This window comes from Cydia pomonella, chromosome 2 (genome assembly GCF_033807575.1).
Source record: "Cydia pomonella isolate Wapato2018A chromosome 2, ilCydPomo1, whole genome shotgun sequence".
Classification (NCBI taxonomy): domain Eukaryota; kingdom Metazoa; phylum Arthropoda; class Insecta; order Lepidoptera; family Tortricidae; genus Cydia; species Cydia pomonella.
This window is the reverse complement of record NC_084704.1, coordinates 19,569,722-19,587,167: the sequence shown is the minus strand read 5'-3', so window position 1 is coordinate 19,587,167 and position 17,446 is coordinate 19,569,722. Positions and strand designations below refer to the sequence as shown.

Here is a 17,446-nt window from a genome sequence, read left to right as displayed (position 1 = left end):
TTTCCTACTCCTCTACTGTTATCTGTCATTTATGCATTCATTATCACGAATATAAGAACATACATAAAAGATTTCAAGAAAAGTCTATATTGTCTATTCCTCATAAAAGCTCTTGTGCTTTTATAAGCTATAACGTTACTGCGATTAATGGCTACCAACCTAACAAAACCAAAACGAATACAGTTTTAAACTAAGTGCATTGCTGCTTCTTACAAAATATTCATTTGGTTGCATAGTAAAAATAATTACTTCATACGTCAGAAACACGCATGTGACACCCGTAATATAGCAACACCCATAGACTACGAAGACCACTTAGCGTTGCTTATTAGTCTCCGTAGGCTACGGTGGTCAAAATTGAGAACAAACTGTCCAAAAAATTAATTTAGCAAGTAGCAAGTACCAGGGCCTCATGAGTTACGAGGAGGTGTCGCCGACCGGCCGGCCGCGGCCCGAGGCGGGCCGGGTGCGGAACAAGGTATGCTCGCGCGTCTTGGCTATACTTTTGCTGTAATTTGTTTACCTAAATTAAGATTTATTTTTGTTGACTCGTAGGAAAAATATTGTATGCAACGTTGTATAAGTAGGTCAAAAAATTCTCGTGGCGTATTCCTTTACAATGTTCGCCTACGCCTTCGGCTCCGGCTCACATTGTAACTCACGCCACTCGCCTTTTTTGACCCTTCTTATACAACTGTTGCATAAAATACTATTAAACCATAGTATGTATAAGTTACTTTATGGTTTATAACAGAGGTCTCCAAACCCCGGCCAGCAAGGCGTTTCAATCCGGCCCGCGGACACCCAACGCGACAGTCTACAACAACTAGACCTCCCCTCCGGCCGAAAAACCGATAGTGGCCCGTACGAAAGTTTCCGAGGTGCTACATGGCTAGGGTTGCCACCCGTACTTTTATAAAAAGTATTGTACTCTATTTTAGCTTTGTGTACTTTATATTTTACGAAGCACTAAAAGTACGCCAAAATACTTTATTTACGACCTTTATTCATTAATTATATTTTTTTAAGCGAAACATGCAAATTTTGGAAATTTCATATCTATATTCACCAGGAAAATACATTTGACAATGTTCCTGAACGCAACCTTAAGAAACAATGCTTCCATTAAGCTTATCAGAAATGAACTACTAGTTTATTTAAATTTGTGCATGCCATGCTTAGAAGCTATAAACATATTTCAAGCTGATAAGAAACTGTTAGCCAGTGCGAAATCAAACAAAAAATATGTATTTAAAAAAATACAATAAAATACTTTATTTTTATGCCGTGTACTTTTTATTTTTGTACCGTCAGACGAGAAATACTTTATTTGGGGCGCAAAAAGGTGGCAACCCTATACATGGCCCATGGCTATGCATCGGGTTTACAATATGTGACAGTGCTGCACTCTGGCGGCAAAACAATGCATGTCATACCCCCTATTTAGAGCTTCACCGAGAAAGCGCTAAAATGCGAAGGATCAAGATATGACACTCGTATCCTTCTAATACCGCTAGATAGGTAAAAGATGGGTGTTCTCTTGTCAATCGCGACTATCGTATTTTACTAGCATGTAAAGTGAACTTAATAAAAATCATCAAATTATTCCTAAACTTTATTCTAATCATTACTCTAATCATTTCCTAGTTTTGGCATCTCTTCCGGTTTTACTTCTCCTTCTTCCTTTGGTCCTGTTACTTCTTCTCTCTTCCCTAACAACGGGTTGGACTTAATCACTCCGTTGTCGTCGGCATATGGCAATATGTCACATATAAGTCCCGACTCCACTCCGAGAATGTAGTGGCAGGTTCTTGGCTCTAGGAGATATAAGGAGACTTGAGCCGAGCTCGAGTTTTCCAGACATTTTAGCTTTACTTCGGTCTGCCGTGGCTTTCCGGTTTTATCGCAAATGTCCCCGTCGGAGTAGAAGTGGGTTATAAAAGTGCGCTGACCTGAAATTAAAGTGGGTAACTTAATTTTACGGTTGACATTCTTACAAAAAGTTGTTCCTTGGTGAAACATATATATTTTCAAATAAAATCAATACAAGCATTGAACGCCAAATGGCTAGAACTCACTACCTATACCTACTCGACACCTAATCTTTTTGATTAAAGTCTTTGTTTCCGCAACCCAAAGTTTCAAAGTTTGTTTTTCTTTAAACTGTTTATTTTTACGGTGTGCGAATAAACAGTATTCTATCCATCTATCTGCCTCCTAAGGGTGCAATTTTAAATTGTAGGTATGCAGATACCATAACTACACAACACAAGGCGTTCAGCAAAGAAGCGCATTGAACGGCGCTCTGAACAGACACTTTAACGTCTTGATAATATACGCTTTGTTCAGATATTTGTGAACACTAGCCGCTCCGATATAATATATCTTAACCACGTGCTACTGTCAATACTAAGGGCCAGTTGCACCAAAGCGTCTGTAATCGTCAAAACGCTAAGGGCATCCATTAGCTGCCGCGGTGACACGGAAGGGGTGAGCAGGTTAACGAAAAATAAACAGTATGGGCAACGCTAACGAGCGCGGACGCGTGCGACTGATTTTACCTACAATGGCACCCGCGGCAGTGCGCCTTGCACACACACACACTACTTTACACAGCACTTTGCGGAGATAGATGAGCGTTGTCGTTGTGCAACCCGCACTAAACCTACCTATAGGCTTGGGCGCCTTGGCCTTGTTCTCCTTGATCCACTCGAGATGCGCCTGCTCATCGAACCGGCCCAGCATCAGCGTGGTCTTCTCGCCGTTGCGGTTCACGTGGTACTGTACCACGTACTGCCCGTAGCAGAACTCGTACTTCCACCATCCGGTGCCCTGGAGGATTTTTTCATGAATTCATATTTGAATATTATAGGCCAAACGTAAGATCGGCTAAAAGCATGTTAGGCAACGAGTAAAGTAAGTATATATGTTAGTCCATGCTCAGTGTAAGGCTCCGTAGTTATCATTCTGTCAGAATAAGACAAGGGAGTCCTTTCGCAGCGCATTGTACAGGAAAAAGTCGTTTTACTAAGAAGACTTTTTGCATTCAATAAAAAAACGGCTGAACCGATCATGTTCGCGTGTGTAGTTTACATTGAAAATATTTATTAAGCTGATTCTACGTTTTTTTTTTTCATATTTTTGGACCCATGGACATATTTATTTTCTTACTGAGCGATTATTTCCGAAAATATTCACTTTATCAAAAAATAATTCAACGATACACCGATAGAAAAGTAGCTACTGTATGTAAATGCATGATTTCTATAGTAATCAAAATTGTATTTTTTCTTATTCAATGCATGTTAATTATAAGATGTAATGTTTTGAAAAGATTTATTTCATACGACGTTCATAAGCGCATTGTAATATGCCTACTTGAATAATAAAATATCTTTATAATAATAATAATAAATTATCCATTGAGTTAAAGCGAAAATAACATAGGTACAAGACGAAAAACGTTTTACTATCCATGCCAAATTGCAGCTTTCTAGCTAACGATCACGGAGCAAAGCCGTGGACGGACATGACGAAGCACGATACCCTAGTATACTACGGAACCCTAAAAATGTAATACCTCGTTTACATTCAGCCGAAGTGAGCAGGGAAGTGGGCAGGACGAGTGTGTAAACACGATACTTCTCATGCCACTGCCATTGCCACTCGCGCTGTCCGGCGCTCCCCGAAATGGCGGTTTTTTTGTGCGGAAGTCAAAGGACCGGCAGCGCGAGGGGCAGTGCGTGTTCACATTCTGCTCCGTCGCTCATTACATCAGTGCTGATTTGTGCGCGCTTAGAATCGGACGCGCATTGCTGCATATTTTCGAATAATTTATATTTATTCGCGATCGACGCGACTTAGGTCGCTGCCCCATATTTTTCGCAACGCCAGCAACTCATAGTGAATGATGAGCGTGTTAAAGAGACATAAAAAACGCAAAGCGCGATGAAAAAACGGCTTCAGACTAGCGTTTTGTTCTGCTCATATACGGCGCGTATAAAACTCTAGTCTTAAAAGTTAAACCTGTATTTTTGGTAAGTTATTTGGACTCCCTGAAGCAATTTGAAACTACGTTTAGCGAGCAAAAAAGTTTTCATCCCTGTATAGTTTAGAAAATTTTCAGACTTTTTCAGTTTTCGTGGTGTTATTAAGACACCTTTGGGTTTTTTGACAATTGCTGTGCTCACGCTTGTCTATATATATTGTGTATATATAAGTTCGTAAAAAAATATCCCGAACTCTACACAACTCTTGGAGATGGGCCTCTTCGATATGAATCGCGCTACAAAAATAATTTGCGTCAAACATCATCAAAATTAATGATGCATAGAAATGGGCCTTATTCAATGTCAATACAGATCTTCAACAAATTACCTACTGATATAAAAAATGAGCACAACACTAATAAGTTTATTAAAAGATTAAAAATCATATTTAATAGAAAAGTCCTTTTATAGTGTAAATGAATACCTAAATTCACCCATTACTTTTTGATTTTAATGATCTTGTTTTCAAATATGTCCGCCTCTCATTCCAAAGTGTATTATTCTGATTTTTTTTTTTAATTATTATTAATATTTTTTTTGTTATTTTTCATTAATTTTGTTATTTATTTAATTTTATTGATGCTATGATTATTTATTTTTTTCCAATGCAGTGTAACTATGACTATAATAGCATTTTTATTTTATTTTTATTTGTATTTTCTTTGTCAATCAATTATTTTTTTATGAAATACTTTTATGGAATGTTTATTAAATTATGGAATAGTTCGAATTTTAATTATATTTTAATAGCCATTATATACCATAAGATTAAAATTAGTTTCATGTAGTCCATAAGGTTTTGCTGCGCCCTATCAGGGTCCACGTACTGTACACCTAGCATTAAGTTGTATGTGTTTTGTACTTGGTTGCAAATAAATAAATTGAAATTAAATTGAAATTGAAATATTTTTGTATGATTACCCCATTGAGACAGTTCTCTCCGTTGAGGAAGGCTCTGACGGGCGAATCGTCGGATATCACGGGCAGGGGCTTCTCGGCGACCTGCGTGGCCTTGGCGCTCTCCTCCGCGAGGTCGTCGCCCTCGTTTAGAGGGTGCAGTTCGAACTTCAAGTGCGTTTCACCGTCCTGATCAACAAAAAGTTTTCTAATACGGTTTAAGACATTTATTTCTCAAACAGAATACAATTAACTTGATATGAGAAATAGTAATTACATTTTACAGTAGCTTACACAGTAACATGCAGAGAACTATTTACAATTTCTTAACACTAAAAGCATATGAGTAGCAGGAAAATATTAGCAAATTATTTTATCATAACAAAGTTGAAATATTGAATTCTAATACAGAAAATGTTTTCACTCAACTATTTTTTATACTTAAGCTTTTTTAATACTATATATATAATTATATAGTGTATTTAATAAATACATAGACATGCTTTTGTTAGATCAGATAAGTTTTACCATAATTTCTTAAGTATATTATTCCGTTTTAATGCTGCCGAGCAAGTAAAAACGAAAGAAAAAATGTGATAAAATTAAATAAAAATAAAAAATACATGCCTACTTTTCTTACACTTTGTCAAAGAGTAACATGTCTATACACTGACCTCATTCATAAAACTTAGCAAATTTCTGGTAAATTTTGTTTCTATAAAACAAACACAAATTTGAAAATGGCGAATAGGGAAAAACCATTATCAACTGCTTGTTAAATAACGCCATAAATCAAATTCGTGCTTCGAGTTTGACAGCTAATGTAGATGGCGCTTTCCAACTTTATACATGATGCGGTAACTCTGATTATCAGGTTGGTTAAATATGGCAGCTGAAGATGTCGTACGGCCCTTGGCCTTGGCCAGACACTTTCTGCTATCTTACTGCTAAGAGGGACAGGGAAACAACAAACACCTTTCTCTGTCCCTCTCAGGAGAAAGTGTCGTGAAAAATGATGAATGTAATAACCCCTTTACTTGGTTGACAGCTGGCAAAAGTTAACGTTTGGCAACTCTGTTAGGTACCACAAAACATACGGTGCCATACAGCGCCAGCTAGTTCTGTTGTCAAACTAAGGTAACGATATTTTCTTACTCTTAATGCCTTTTTTACGATCAAGTCTTATAATTATAATTATTGCAGTATTGTGAGTCTTTTTGAGTGCCACAACGACCAAGCAGTGATCTCGGGGCGGGCCGTTAAATCTAGGAATTTCTTTGGGCCGTAGCGTAATTGTACCTCATGATGAGGCATGCAGTCAACTCTTTGGAATAGGTTTAAAATATGGTTGCGGAATGGAAAAAATACTTAAACTTTTCATACTTTTTTTAAAATAGAAATCAAAATTAATGTGTAGTTCTTCAGTACTAATAAAAAAATATTGAATATTTACCTTTTCAATTTTCTCAACTTTCAACACCGCTAGTATGTCCTTAGCGTCACGGTCCTTAACATGCCAACAAAAAGTTACATACAAGCATCTATTACTAAATAACTACACTACTAAACAAAACATAAGTAAGAATCCTTAAAAAATGGCAATGAAAAAAAAATACAAAAGGTTTTAAAACGAAAGCAATCTACAAGGGAATACATAATTAATAAAAGACTGCGAAACAACTAGGTACTTAAATTTGGCTTTCACTCTTTCACTTGCATTTAACTAATTCAATAATATTAATTAACTATCAGTTAATTCAAAACCTACTAAAAATACTAACAAACGCAAAAAGTTAAAACCTTCACTATAGCCGGGTCCAGACAGAGCAAGCATACGCGCGAGACAATTTCCTCACGCAAAAAACGGCCAGTGTAGATGTGCCTCGGCCGAGGCGGCGCGCTCAGGCGAGGAAAACGCACGCGCCGAGGCACGTCTGGCCGTTTTGTACGTGAGGAAATTGCCCCGCCTAACGATAAAAATAATCTACAGAAAAACAACATGAGCAAAATTAATAAAAAAAATAGCAAAAACTATAACAATATTGAACCTATCATACTTACATTGCTCAGTCTAATGGTCTGATGATGGAACCTCAAACTATCCACCTCCGCTTTCAGTAAACTTCTAGGTTTCTTTGGCGAGTCTCCAATCGGAATGCAATTAATTATGTTTTCGCCAACTTCCTTGGATTTAAACTGAGGATGTTCGCAGAGCAAAGGTGATAGTATGATTATTTCATACTCGCAGGTGGATGTCTCCTTGAAGGAGTACACCTCGTGCTTGCCAGGCGCGTAGCAAACGTACTGGACGCGGGTCACGCGCGGTTTGTTGTTGAGATCGCAGAGCGTGCCTGATACATAAGCAGTCTTTTATAAAGTTTAACATTAAGATTACCTACATCAAATAAAATTCCATGTGGTAAGACATCTCAAATAATACAGCGTTTTAAGCATTGTTTCTATAATTAATTGATTCATGCATATTTTCCGTTGATTGAAGTCTATAGAATGGGTTTGAATACATATTTGAGGCTTTATACCATTAAGACGTTACCATATTATTACCAATTAAGACGTAAATAGCTGTAAATAGGGCCATTACATAATAATCCTGGGAACAGGGACTGATTTCGGTTACGGTATAACGGTATGCTAGCGGTATGAAATTACGATACCGATACATTATACCGGTAGGCCACGCGGCTCCGATATAAAGGTATCGCTACAGTTTTAAATTAAAAAGTACCGGTATTTCTTCCGGTATATACCTTAATTATTATTATAGCCAAACTGATAGTATTAAATAAAATCAAAAGGGCTTACACTTACATAGACAGCTTCATCCAATAAGAACCAAGTTGGCGTAAGCTGATAGGGTACCTACCTTTATGAAAAGTGGTTAAGGTACTCGAAAAAATAACGGAACTGTTATTTTTCGGTAGCGAAATAAATTTATTTGGCTACTTAAATGGTTCGGATTGAACCGGTATGGCGTCATACAGTTATTTAAAGGTATTGTTATTCTTCGGTTATGCAGTCCCTGCCTGGGAGTGATGAAGCTCATTAAGAATTTAATCATTAGTTTGTATGGGATACAAACTATTGCTTTTTGAGAAGCGCTGGTGGCCTAGCGGTAAGAGCGTGCGACATGCGATCCGGAGGTCGCGGGTTCAAACCCTGGCTCGTACCAAAGACCTTTTCGGAACGTATGTACAAAATATCATTTGATATTTACCAGTCGCTTTTCGGTGAAGGAAAACATAGTTAGGAAACCGGACTAATCCTAACAAGGCCTAGGTTACCCTCTGGGTTGGAAGGTCAGATGGCAGTCACTTTCGTAAAAACTAGTGCCTACGCCAAATCTTGGGATTAGTTGTGAAGCGGACCCCAGGCTCCCATGAGCCGTGGCAAAATGCCGAGACAACGCGAAGAAAAAGAAGACAACCTGTTGCTTTTAATATAAAAAGTTATCATTATTGGACAAGAATAGCCAAAATTATTCCTTAAATTGTGCTAGTAAGTGTTTATGAATTATGGCATAAATGCATGTTTATGAAGAGTGCCTATGTAACTTGATACCTTTGGGCATGCCTGCTTTTTAGGTTACTAGTAGTTTTAATTATCTTTAAAGCATTGAAATGGGATCCTATTCATCTACCGACATAAGTTTTACACCCCACCAATGACATAGCCAAAGACATATATTAAATATTTTACTGGCTCACCCTCATCCATAACCATCTCCACAAAGGGCAGCACCAGGCCTTCAACCTTAGTGGTCCTTGGAGGTGCCATGGATTCCTGCGGCACCTTAGCCTGCTCCTCCAGCTTGGTTTGTTTGTCCATGCTCCAGTGGCCCAGAAAGTACTCTTGAGTCTTCACAACTTTGCCTGGAATTAAGGAAATGGGATGGAATGTGTTGTAACAATGCAACACATTAAGTATAGTAATTATACACATTGTAGCCAATTTGCCCATTAGACAAACTAAATTTAAAAAAAAAATTAGAAAAAAATCAAAAATTAAAAAAAGTATTCTGCAAGTAGGCTTCAAGGGCTCTTTTACAAGTCAACATCATATAGTGACATGAAAAATACATAACAACGTTTATAAATACAACAGCCAATACCTGGGTAAACATTACATTATAATAATTTTAAAATAAATAATTACTACAATAGAGATGTATAGTCTATATGGTTAAAAATACATTAAATCTGGAGATGGAAATGCCCATATTACAATACAATACATAACTAGTATGTACCAAGTCAAGTATATTATATAATATTACAGAGACATATAGTATCCACGGTTAATATATTAAGTTTGGAGATGTATAAGTTTTAGTTTTTCTTTAAACTTACCATCTCTTTCCTCATGATACTGCCTAATATAACGCCCATGGCAAACCTCATAGCTCCAATAGCTTTCCAGACGATATGAGCATATCTTCTGTGCAAACAGTGGCTTTAGCAACTCAATTGGAGATGGTCCGTCATACTCTTCTATCCTTGTAGCCTCTTTGGTTCGTAGCTCTGGCAAGTGACACTCATATTTCTCTTTGTTTGATGTTGTTACTAAGTGGATTTCTTTGTTCTGTAACATTAAATGTGTAAATTATTATGAATCTGATCCTAATAAGTTCTTATTATGATGTAATATTTACTAAGTGCCGATACTAAAAGATTTTCTGAGAGTTTTATAAACACCTGTGGTTTTTTTTCCCCATCAATTAGATTTTCCAAGGCTTCATCGGCACCGGGCCAGTTAATACCAAACAATATACTATCATCGAATCCCTTGTAATCATGTTCGATAGACAATACGAATCCAACAGCAGTTAACACTAATAAACAAAGACTCCACATTTTCAATATAATATCACACAATCATCATTCACTGTAATTGTAATAAATAAGTACATAAATTAAGCAAAATGTACACGAAAAATAACAGCGTAAGTATTTTAATGTAGACAAATTAGAAGTACAGGGCAATATTAAAAAGCAATATTGTTTTCCAATTCACGGTTACTATTGAATTTACTCGAATAATAAATCAATGAGCTGGAGCTATGCAAGACAGCCACGACAGATGATAAGAAACTGACAGCTATCTTGTTTGAAAGAAATTCGACCATACAGTGATATAATTAAAGCATTTTTTCGCCTGAGCGTTTTAGCGAATGATACTTCATTTAAAATGGTTCACTCAATATCCAACACGTAGTGAACTGGTTCATAAAGTGCCAATTACATCCACACTTTTATTTTTCCGTTTAACCAAATATCAGCAGATCGTTTAGAATATTTGAAATGTAAATAAATAGTTCATACGCAAAAATATCAAACATTGAACATTTTTGGCAATTAGAAACAAAGTATTTTTTACATTTCAAATATTGTTAACGATGCGTTGATATTTCGTGAAACGAAAACTATTATCAGGCTCGAAATCGGGACTGATTTCGGGTCCCAAATCCACTTAAGTTGCTGTGAATAGACAACGGGGGGCATTGAATAATTTATAGTATAGCCTGTGGGCATGGCACATGACATTTATTTTGTCAATTAGTTTTGTCAAAATGGCGTTTAGCTTTCCTGCCTTTTCCTATATTATAGCCCTTATAATAGATGCATTCCTTATATTTTTCTCAATTTTCCATGTGATAGCTTTTGATGAACTTAAAACTGATTATAAAAATCCAATAGATCAATGTAACAGCCTCAACCCAGTAAGTATTTGTTTCTTATGAGAAAACCTGGGCGATGACTTTGTTGTAACCTATTTTATCTGTTTTCAGCTAGTCCTGCCGGAATATCTGCTGCACTTGTTTATAAACGTGTTATTCCTGTTATCGGGAGAATGGTTTTCGCTGTTGATAAACGTGCCTTTGATTCTGTATCACATACACAGGTTAGTAGAGGTTAGGTTATGTTTAGGTGACGAGAATGCTAATTAAAGATTTACCTTCGATGGTATGAGTAATGTGTTTGTTATTTTACTATGCAGATACCGCACGCGGCCAGTGATGTCAGGGCCTGGCCTGTATGACCCCACAAGCATAATGAATGCAGATGTTCTGACAGTTTGTCAAAGAGAAGGCTGGATCAAATTGGCGTTCTACCTCTTGTCGTTCTTCTTATACTTATACGGGTAAGTTTGGCATGTGTGATTAATAGCCTAATTAAATGCACATTGAACAAGATACAAGTTGGATTGCGGCCACAATGTTTAGCTGCTCTCTCTTCACTTCTCACTGTGCAGTGATCAAAGTGTGTGCGTGTGTGTGTGTGTGTGTGAGTGTGTGTGTGTGTTCAGATTAGCATTCTATTTTCATGACACTCAGTAAGGGTAACAAAAGCGAAATACATGGGTTTGTTATTTTTTATTTTGAATTTAATTAAACTGCAGCTAACTGTATCTATACTTGTACTATTTAAAGGGGTTTATATTCTAAATGTATAGTAGAACCTTATACATGCTACATGGGAATTTAATTGACATACCAAAAAATACATGCTGAATCTGTATATATCAGTACTTGTCTTAGCTTCCCATAACCACAGTCAGTGTGAAAAGGTCACCTTTCAATGGATATATTCTAAAAGACATCAAAGGTTGACAGCAAAATGCAGAGAACAGATTTTAGTTATCTATACAAACCTTTCAAACATTTTTTTATTATTATTATTATTTATTAATCAGGCAGGCAGTTGAAACAACTGATAGTTGCCTGTATCTGAGTGATCTTCACTTAATATGTATTCTTTGCGCTGGTTAAGTATTTGTCTAGTCTGTTCTTAAACTGATTGACATTCAGTGCTGAGACCACATCTTCTGGTAGTTTGTTCCATGCTTTGACCACTCTGTTGCTGAGAAAATGTCTGCGGGGGTTGTTTTTAGACAGTTCAGATATTAACTTATATTGGTGGCCTCGCAGACGGGTGTTACTATTGCGCTTGTACAGGTCTTCAAACTGGTCTATATCGTAGTGTCCCGTCAGAATCTTTAACGTTTCAATCAGGTCTCCGCGCTCTCGGCGATCTTTTAATGTTGTGAGCTTCAGCACTTTAAGTCTTTCTTCATAAGACATGTTTTTTAGTTGTTTCGGTCATCTTTGACGAAATAAGGACTCCAGACTTGAAAAGCATACTCTAAGATGGGTCTAACATATGTCTTATATATCTTAAGCATGAGTTCTGGCGTTAGGATTCCAAAGGCTTTTCTAGCGAGGTAGATCAAGGATTTAGCTCTTTTGGTAATGGTTGCGAGATGTTCTTCCCATTTGAGGTTTTCAGTAATTTTGACTCCCAAGTCCGTTTGCACTTTAACTGGTGTAAGTTTGGTTCCTTCTAGGGCGTAGCTAAGATGTGGATTGCGGTTACCAACTTGTAGCACTGTACATTTTTCAGTATTCAGACTTATAAGCCATTCCTTTGACCATTTTGCTATCTCGTCTAGATCTTTTTGGAGTTGGTCGAAGTCGTGTAGAGGGTTAGAAAATATCTTCGTGTCGTCGGCAAAGATACTGACGTTACAATGGAGATTATGAGGCAGGTCAAATGTGTATATTATATACAGCACAGGTCCAAGGACAGATCCTTGAGGCACACCGCTGTGAATTTCTCGCTGCTTTGACAGCGGCAAATTTTCAATTTTCGGCATCTTTTTGTTATAAAATGTCTTAGCTGCAAACCTTACTCTGCCATGAAGGTTAAACTTTCTGCCTACATTTGTCCTACTCAAAGGACATAGACACCTCTATGTATGTAGTATATAGTACAACTTAAAAATATGAGTTAGTAGGAGGTGAAATGTTGATACCAAAGTTTAGTTATTGTGTTATATTGTTGATTACGGTTTAGCTGAACCTTAAAGGCCTAAGCCTTAAGGGCTTAAGTTGACTGTATATGCCAAGGGTCACCAGTTAATTTCTGCATTGATCCCATTTTGAAAATAAAATGAGCATTGCAATCTGTTTCTACTTAAGTTGATTAAATAAGCAAATGTAATGTAGGTACAGCACAAATTATGGCCATGTTAGTATAAATGTTACCAGTTATCTTAAGAAATGGCTTGGCAGGTTTGGTTGTAATTTTTGGTAATGGTATGTGATACATCAGTAATGGTTCTTAAATAAATAATAATAAATAAATAAATAAATATTATAGGACATTATTACACAAATTGACTAAGTCCCACAGTAAGCTCAGTAAGGCTTGAGTTGAGGGTACTTGGACAATGATATATATAATATATAAATATTTATAAATACTTAAATACATAGAAAACACCCATGACTCAGGAACAAAATATCCATGCTCATCACACAAATAAATGCCCTTACCAGGATTTGAACCCGGGACCATCGGCTTCATTGCCAGGGTCACTACCCACTAGGCCAGACAGGTCGTCAAAATTGTATTACCGTTACCATTAAATAGCTTTTAACCCACTAGATGGCCCGGTTAATATTTCATTGGGGTTTTAATATCTCTAATCTAGAGAACTAGAAGTCTTGTGGGTCAGTTGAGGGCTTGAGGAGCTTGATTGATAACTCCAAAACATACAGTTTACCTAATAAAGAGGTAAGTAGTAGTAGTGGGGCATCAGAGCAAAAAAAGAGTAGATAGCTCGGAATGTTTTGCTTTACTTTTCTTTCAATCTTAGCCCCCCTTAGAAATCTGTTATCACATATAATAACCATATTGTTCTCTTTTCAGAATGATTGTGGTGCTCATTGCAGCATAATTTGGATGGCAGACCCTAATGTTAAGTGGTTTAATGTTGTTTATAATTAGCACCCCTTAAGTCAAATAGTATGAGGAACAAATTTGTGTAAATGATTTAAACACCCTGGCAGAAAAACTCATCATTCTATTAATCTTTATTGGCAGATCGGTGACAATATTTTCTTTTTTTACAGTTCATTTTACTCACTTGGTAATGAACACTATAAAATAAAATCTATTTGAACTCTAATGTATCAGGTAAAAATATTTTACCAATTATATTCATGACAATATTGATTGAAATTATTGTAATGTGTTCATAGTAAACAATATTTTGTGGACCAAAGAAAATTACAAGAATTATATTGTTTATAAGCATGTACTTAATAAAATCTGATCATAAAATGAATCATTGCAGAATGTAATAGCAATATATTAATTATCATGTCTAGTTCCACTTGGTTCAGTAAGACCAATATAATAATAATAGCATATCTTTTACTTTATACTGTTGCGGTTTATTTGTATTGATGTCTGTTGGGGTTGTTGCCGTATACTGTTGCGATTCTAGTGACTGTTTGTGAACGAAAGTATTTTATTAATAAAAATTACTGCTAATAATTTATGTAATACAATTTTTTTGATTTTCTGTCCACTTGACAGTCCACATCAATAGGTGCATGCTGGCTACATTTTTTTTACTTTAAGGTGCCGTAGGTTCAGGGAGTGAAGTTATTGAAAAATTGTTCCACTTTTTTAGATAACAATACGGTTAATTATTATTAAATTTTATATTAAAGGAAAAAATGGAAAAGTTACGCTTCCGGCAGCGCGGCGGCTTTTTTAACAATACGGTTATCAATAATTTAATTACCAATCTTGAGGATTTTCTCAAGGGACTTCAGCGATTGGGATCGTGATTTCTTGCTTGAGCTCGATAGACAAAAAATCACGAACTTAAGTCTAAAACGCACTTTAAAAAATTATGCACAAAAGCTAAAAATATGAATTAAAAAACATGATATCCGCGGTTCCGAGCATGCACATCCAGCACGTGTCCAGCACTAGCGTTTCATACGAGTCGTATAAGCTCAAATAGGTCTATACGAGCTAGAATGTATGAAAAAGTAACGCGCGGTTAAGCTCGTAAAAGCAAATTTAGGGAAATGTAACGCGCGTAAAATTCGTGTCATCCACGATGACGCGCAGATTTGACAAATCTCTAACCTTTAATAATATGACAATAAGTACGAGTCAAGGCACGCGTCTTCGTGAATGACGCGATAACGCTGAAATGACCGTATACGCGCAGAAAAATACGCTAGTCTACAACCATCCTTACAGTCAGCAGTAGGTAAATTATTAGGGTAGGGTTATTTACGCGGTAACGTTCTCCGAACGGGTAAATATCAGCGATTGATAATAAACATAGATGTCGAACTAGCTCTGAAAAATGACCCCACACACATTGTGCCGAAGCGGGCGGGGCGTCAATTTTGTGCCGCGGAGCTATTTAGTTCGCAAATGGCGGCCCGTTGTGACAGTCATAGTAAGAAGTATTCAAATTATATCTTTAACGAAAGAATTATGTCGTTCCAACCAACACTGGAAAATATATGGGATTACTTTTCACGTGTAGTTTAGCTAGGATCATATTAATTTGATTTCTCTTGATCACAACCGGCTTTATATGGGGATGATGTTATGCATTTTAAACAACCATTGATATTAAGAAACTTTCATTTTTAATTTGTTCAGGTTGTTATTTTAATAATTTAAATTTGTGATAGTAAATACGAGTCGCCGTTGTAGGTGGAGGTTTTTTATGTGTACTTTCTTACTAAGTCCCGGTATCTGGCTGCTATTTATAACTTTTCGTTAAGTTCGCGGACGGCTGGACCGATTTGGCTAATTTTGGTATTGGAATATTTCTAGGTCCAGGGAAGGTTTGAACGGTGAATTTTTTTTTTCTCTTTATTAGAGTAAACAAACAGCCACTACAATTAATACTTACAAAAATAATTACTATATTGTTTACAATATGTGTGGCCCACAGCGATTACCACTGATTGATATTATGGAAAGAATACGAGGAAAATAGTAAAATCAATAATGCTATTTTTCTCAAACTTTTAATGAAATGTTGACATGACTTACTTCAAATAATGTCCGGAAATACTACATATCAGGTGCGATGAGTGAAGATGATATGTAAAGGAATTTCATACAGCCGTAAGGCAACCTTCTTTTGTTTTTAAACGTCAAATTATGGCATTCAACCAAAAAAACCTATAAGCCAAATTCTGCCATTAAGTTTTTTTTCTTTTTTTGTCTTTTTCGTGTTTTTTTTTTTCTTTTTTGTGTTTGTTAAATATTGTTTCAGGGGTTCAAAGGGGAACAAAAATTTCATTATTTTTGCGCTACGACGTACGGTTTAGGAGATACAGCCTCATAAAGTTTTTTTTTTTCAGTCATGCAGAAATCTTTATAGGGCTGTATCTCCTAAACCGTGCGTCGTAGCGTAAAAATAATCAAATTTTCGTTCCCCCTTCAACAACCCGAAAGTAATAATAACAATCATCATCATCATCCTATTTTTTTTAATTATTTCATTGCAAGTTTGAGAAAAGCACTATACAAATCTCGGCGAGAAACGGGGGGGTTGCCAGCCGCATATCCCTATTCGACCTCGCTACGCTCGGCCGTCTATATCTACTTGGCCTGCAACCCTTCGTTTCCCGTCCTCTATAGTAATGTACTATTCCCATACAAACTGTTCCTATGACGACGTGTTCAATACGAATTTCTGCATGTTTGCTCTGATCAAGATGAAAATCGATATCTGAGGATCCTAGAGGACCTTTACAATGAATACGAGGTCAAAATTAATTCAACGCCCGCCATCTTGGATTTCTGCATTTTGGCTCTGATCGAGATGAAAATCGATATCTAAGGATCCCAGCGACCCTTCATTATGATTCTGAAGTCAAATTTGGCAAAAACGCCCGACATCTTAAATTTCTCCGTGTTTGCTTTCATATGATGAATGATGATCATGATAAGAGCAAAAATGGCGATATTCAAGATATCGGGCGTTTCATTCAAAATGGAGGGTGCTTTTACCAAATATGACTTTAGAATCATAATGAAGGGCCGCTCGGGACCTCAGATATGGATTTTCACCTTGATCGGATGAAAAATTCTAAAATTCAACTCGCGGCATAGTTTTTTTTATTTTGATCTACAAATTCGTAAATAAAAGGCCTCTCGGATCCTCAGATATCGGTTTTCATCTTGATCAGATTAAAATCCAAAATTCCAATTTACATTCATTTACATCTGACATATTTCTGTGCCACCTAACTAAACGTCGCAGGTGCCCTGTAAGATGAACGACACAATGTATTAATTGGTTCGAAGGCTTAATTGCCTTTAAACACGTGCAATAAACGAACAAATAATAAGCCTTTAAAATAAGATAATAAATTATCATACAAAAATATTGCATTTAAAACTAGTCTACATATATTGCATGAAACCGTCTAACTAGAGCTGCGCTACAGCCAATCACAGCGCCTCATTTTATAATAGACCAATCGTAGTTCGGGTGGTTTAAATTGGCTAATCATGGTCAAATGAAGAAAACAAGACCTGAAGTTTGACGAGTCGCTATTGGTCCGTTATTAGTATTGCGTGTTTTAATAGTGGGGCCACTTTTACGCTGATATTTTGTTTGACGTTAGTCTTCTATGTTTTTTTCGT

The 17,446-nt window shown here is 36.5% G+C and overlaps 2 protein-coding genes across 3 annotated transcripts; one reads left to right on the top strand and one right to left on the bottom strand.

Moving 5' to 3' along the window:
- Positions 1–1,620: 1,620 nt before the first annotated feature.
- Positions 1,621–10,021, bottom strand: LOC133534606 (endoplasmic reticulum lectin 1). Of its 2 annotated transcripts, XM_061873803.1 has the most exons (8): positions 9,659–10,017; positions 9,314–9,545; positions 8,672–8,836; positions 7,008–7,297; positions 6,400–6,453; positions 4,971–5,135; positions 2,670–2,832; positions 1,621–1,952 (listed from the first exon to the last, which is right to left on the bottom strand). In XM_061873803.1, the coding sequence occupies exons 1-8, from the start codon at positions 9,815–9,817 to the stop codon at positions 1,633–1,635; spliced, it is 1,548 nt and encodes a 515-aa protein (XP_061729787.1). In that variant the 5' UTR covers positions 9,818–10,017; the 3' UTR covers positions 1,621–1,632. The 2 variants fall into 2 exon arrangements, with proteins under 2 accessions (XP_061729787.1, XP_061729788.1); XM_061873804.1 differs by lacking the exon at positions 6,400–6,453 and having other exon boundaries at positions 9,659–10,021.
- Positions 10,022–10,510: 489 nt separating this feature from the next.
- LOC133534610 (protein cornichon) lies at positions 10,511–14,319 on the top strand. Its single transcript, XM_061873809.1, has 4 exons — positions 10,511–10,683; positions 10,753–10,865; positions 10,962–11,105; positions 13,676–14,319. The coding sequence occupies exons 1-4, from the start codon at positions 10,534–10,536 to the stop codon at positions 13,701–13,703; spliced, it is 435 nt and encodes a 144-aa protein (XP_061729793.1). The 5' UTR covers positions 10,511–10,533; the 3' UTR covers positions 13,704–14,319.
- Positions 14,320–17,446: the final 3,127 nt, after the last annotated feature.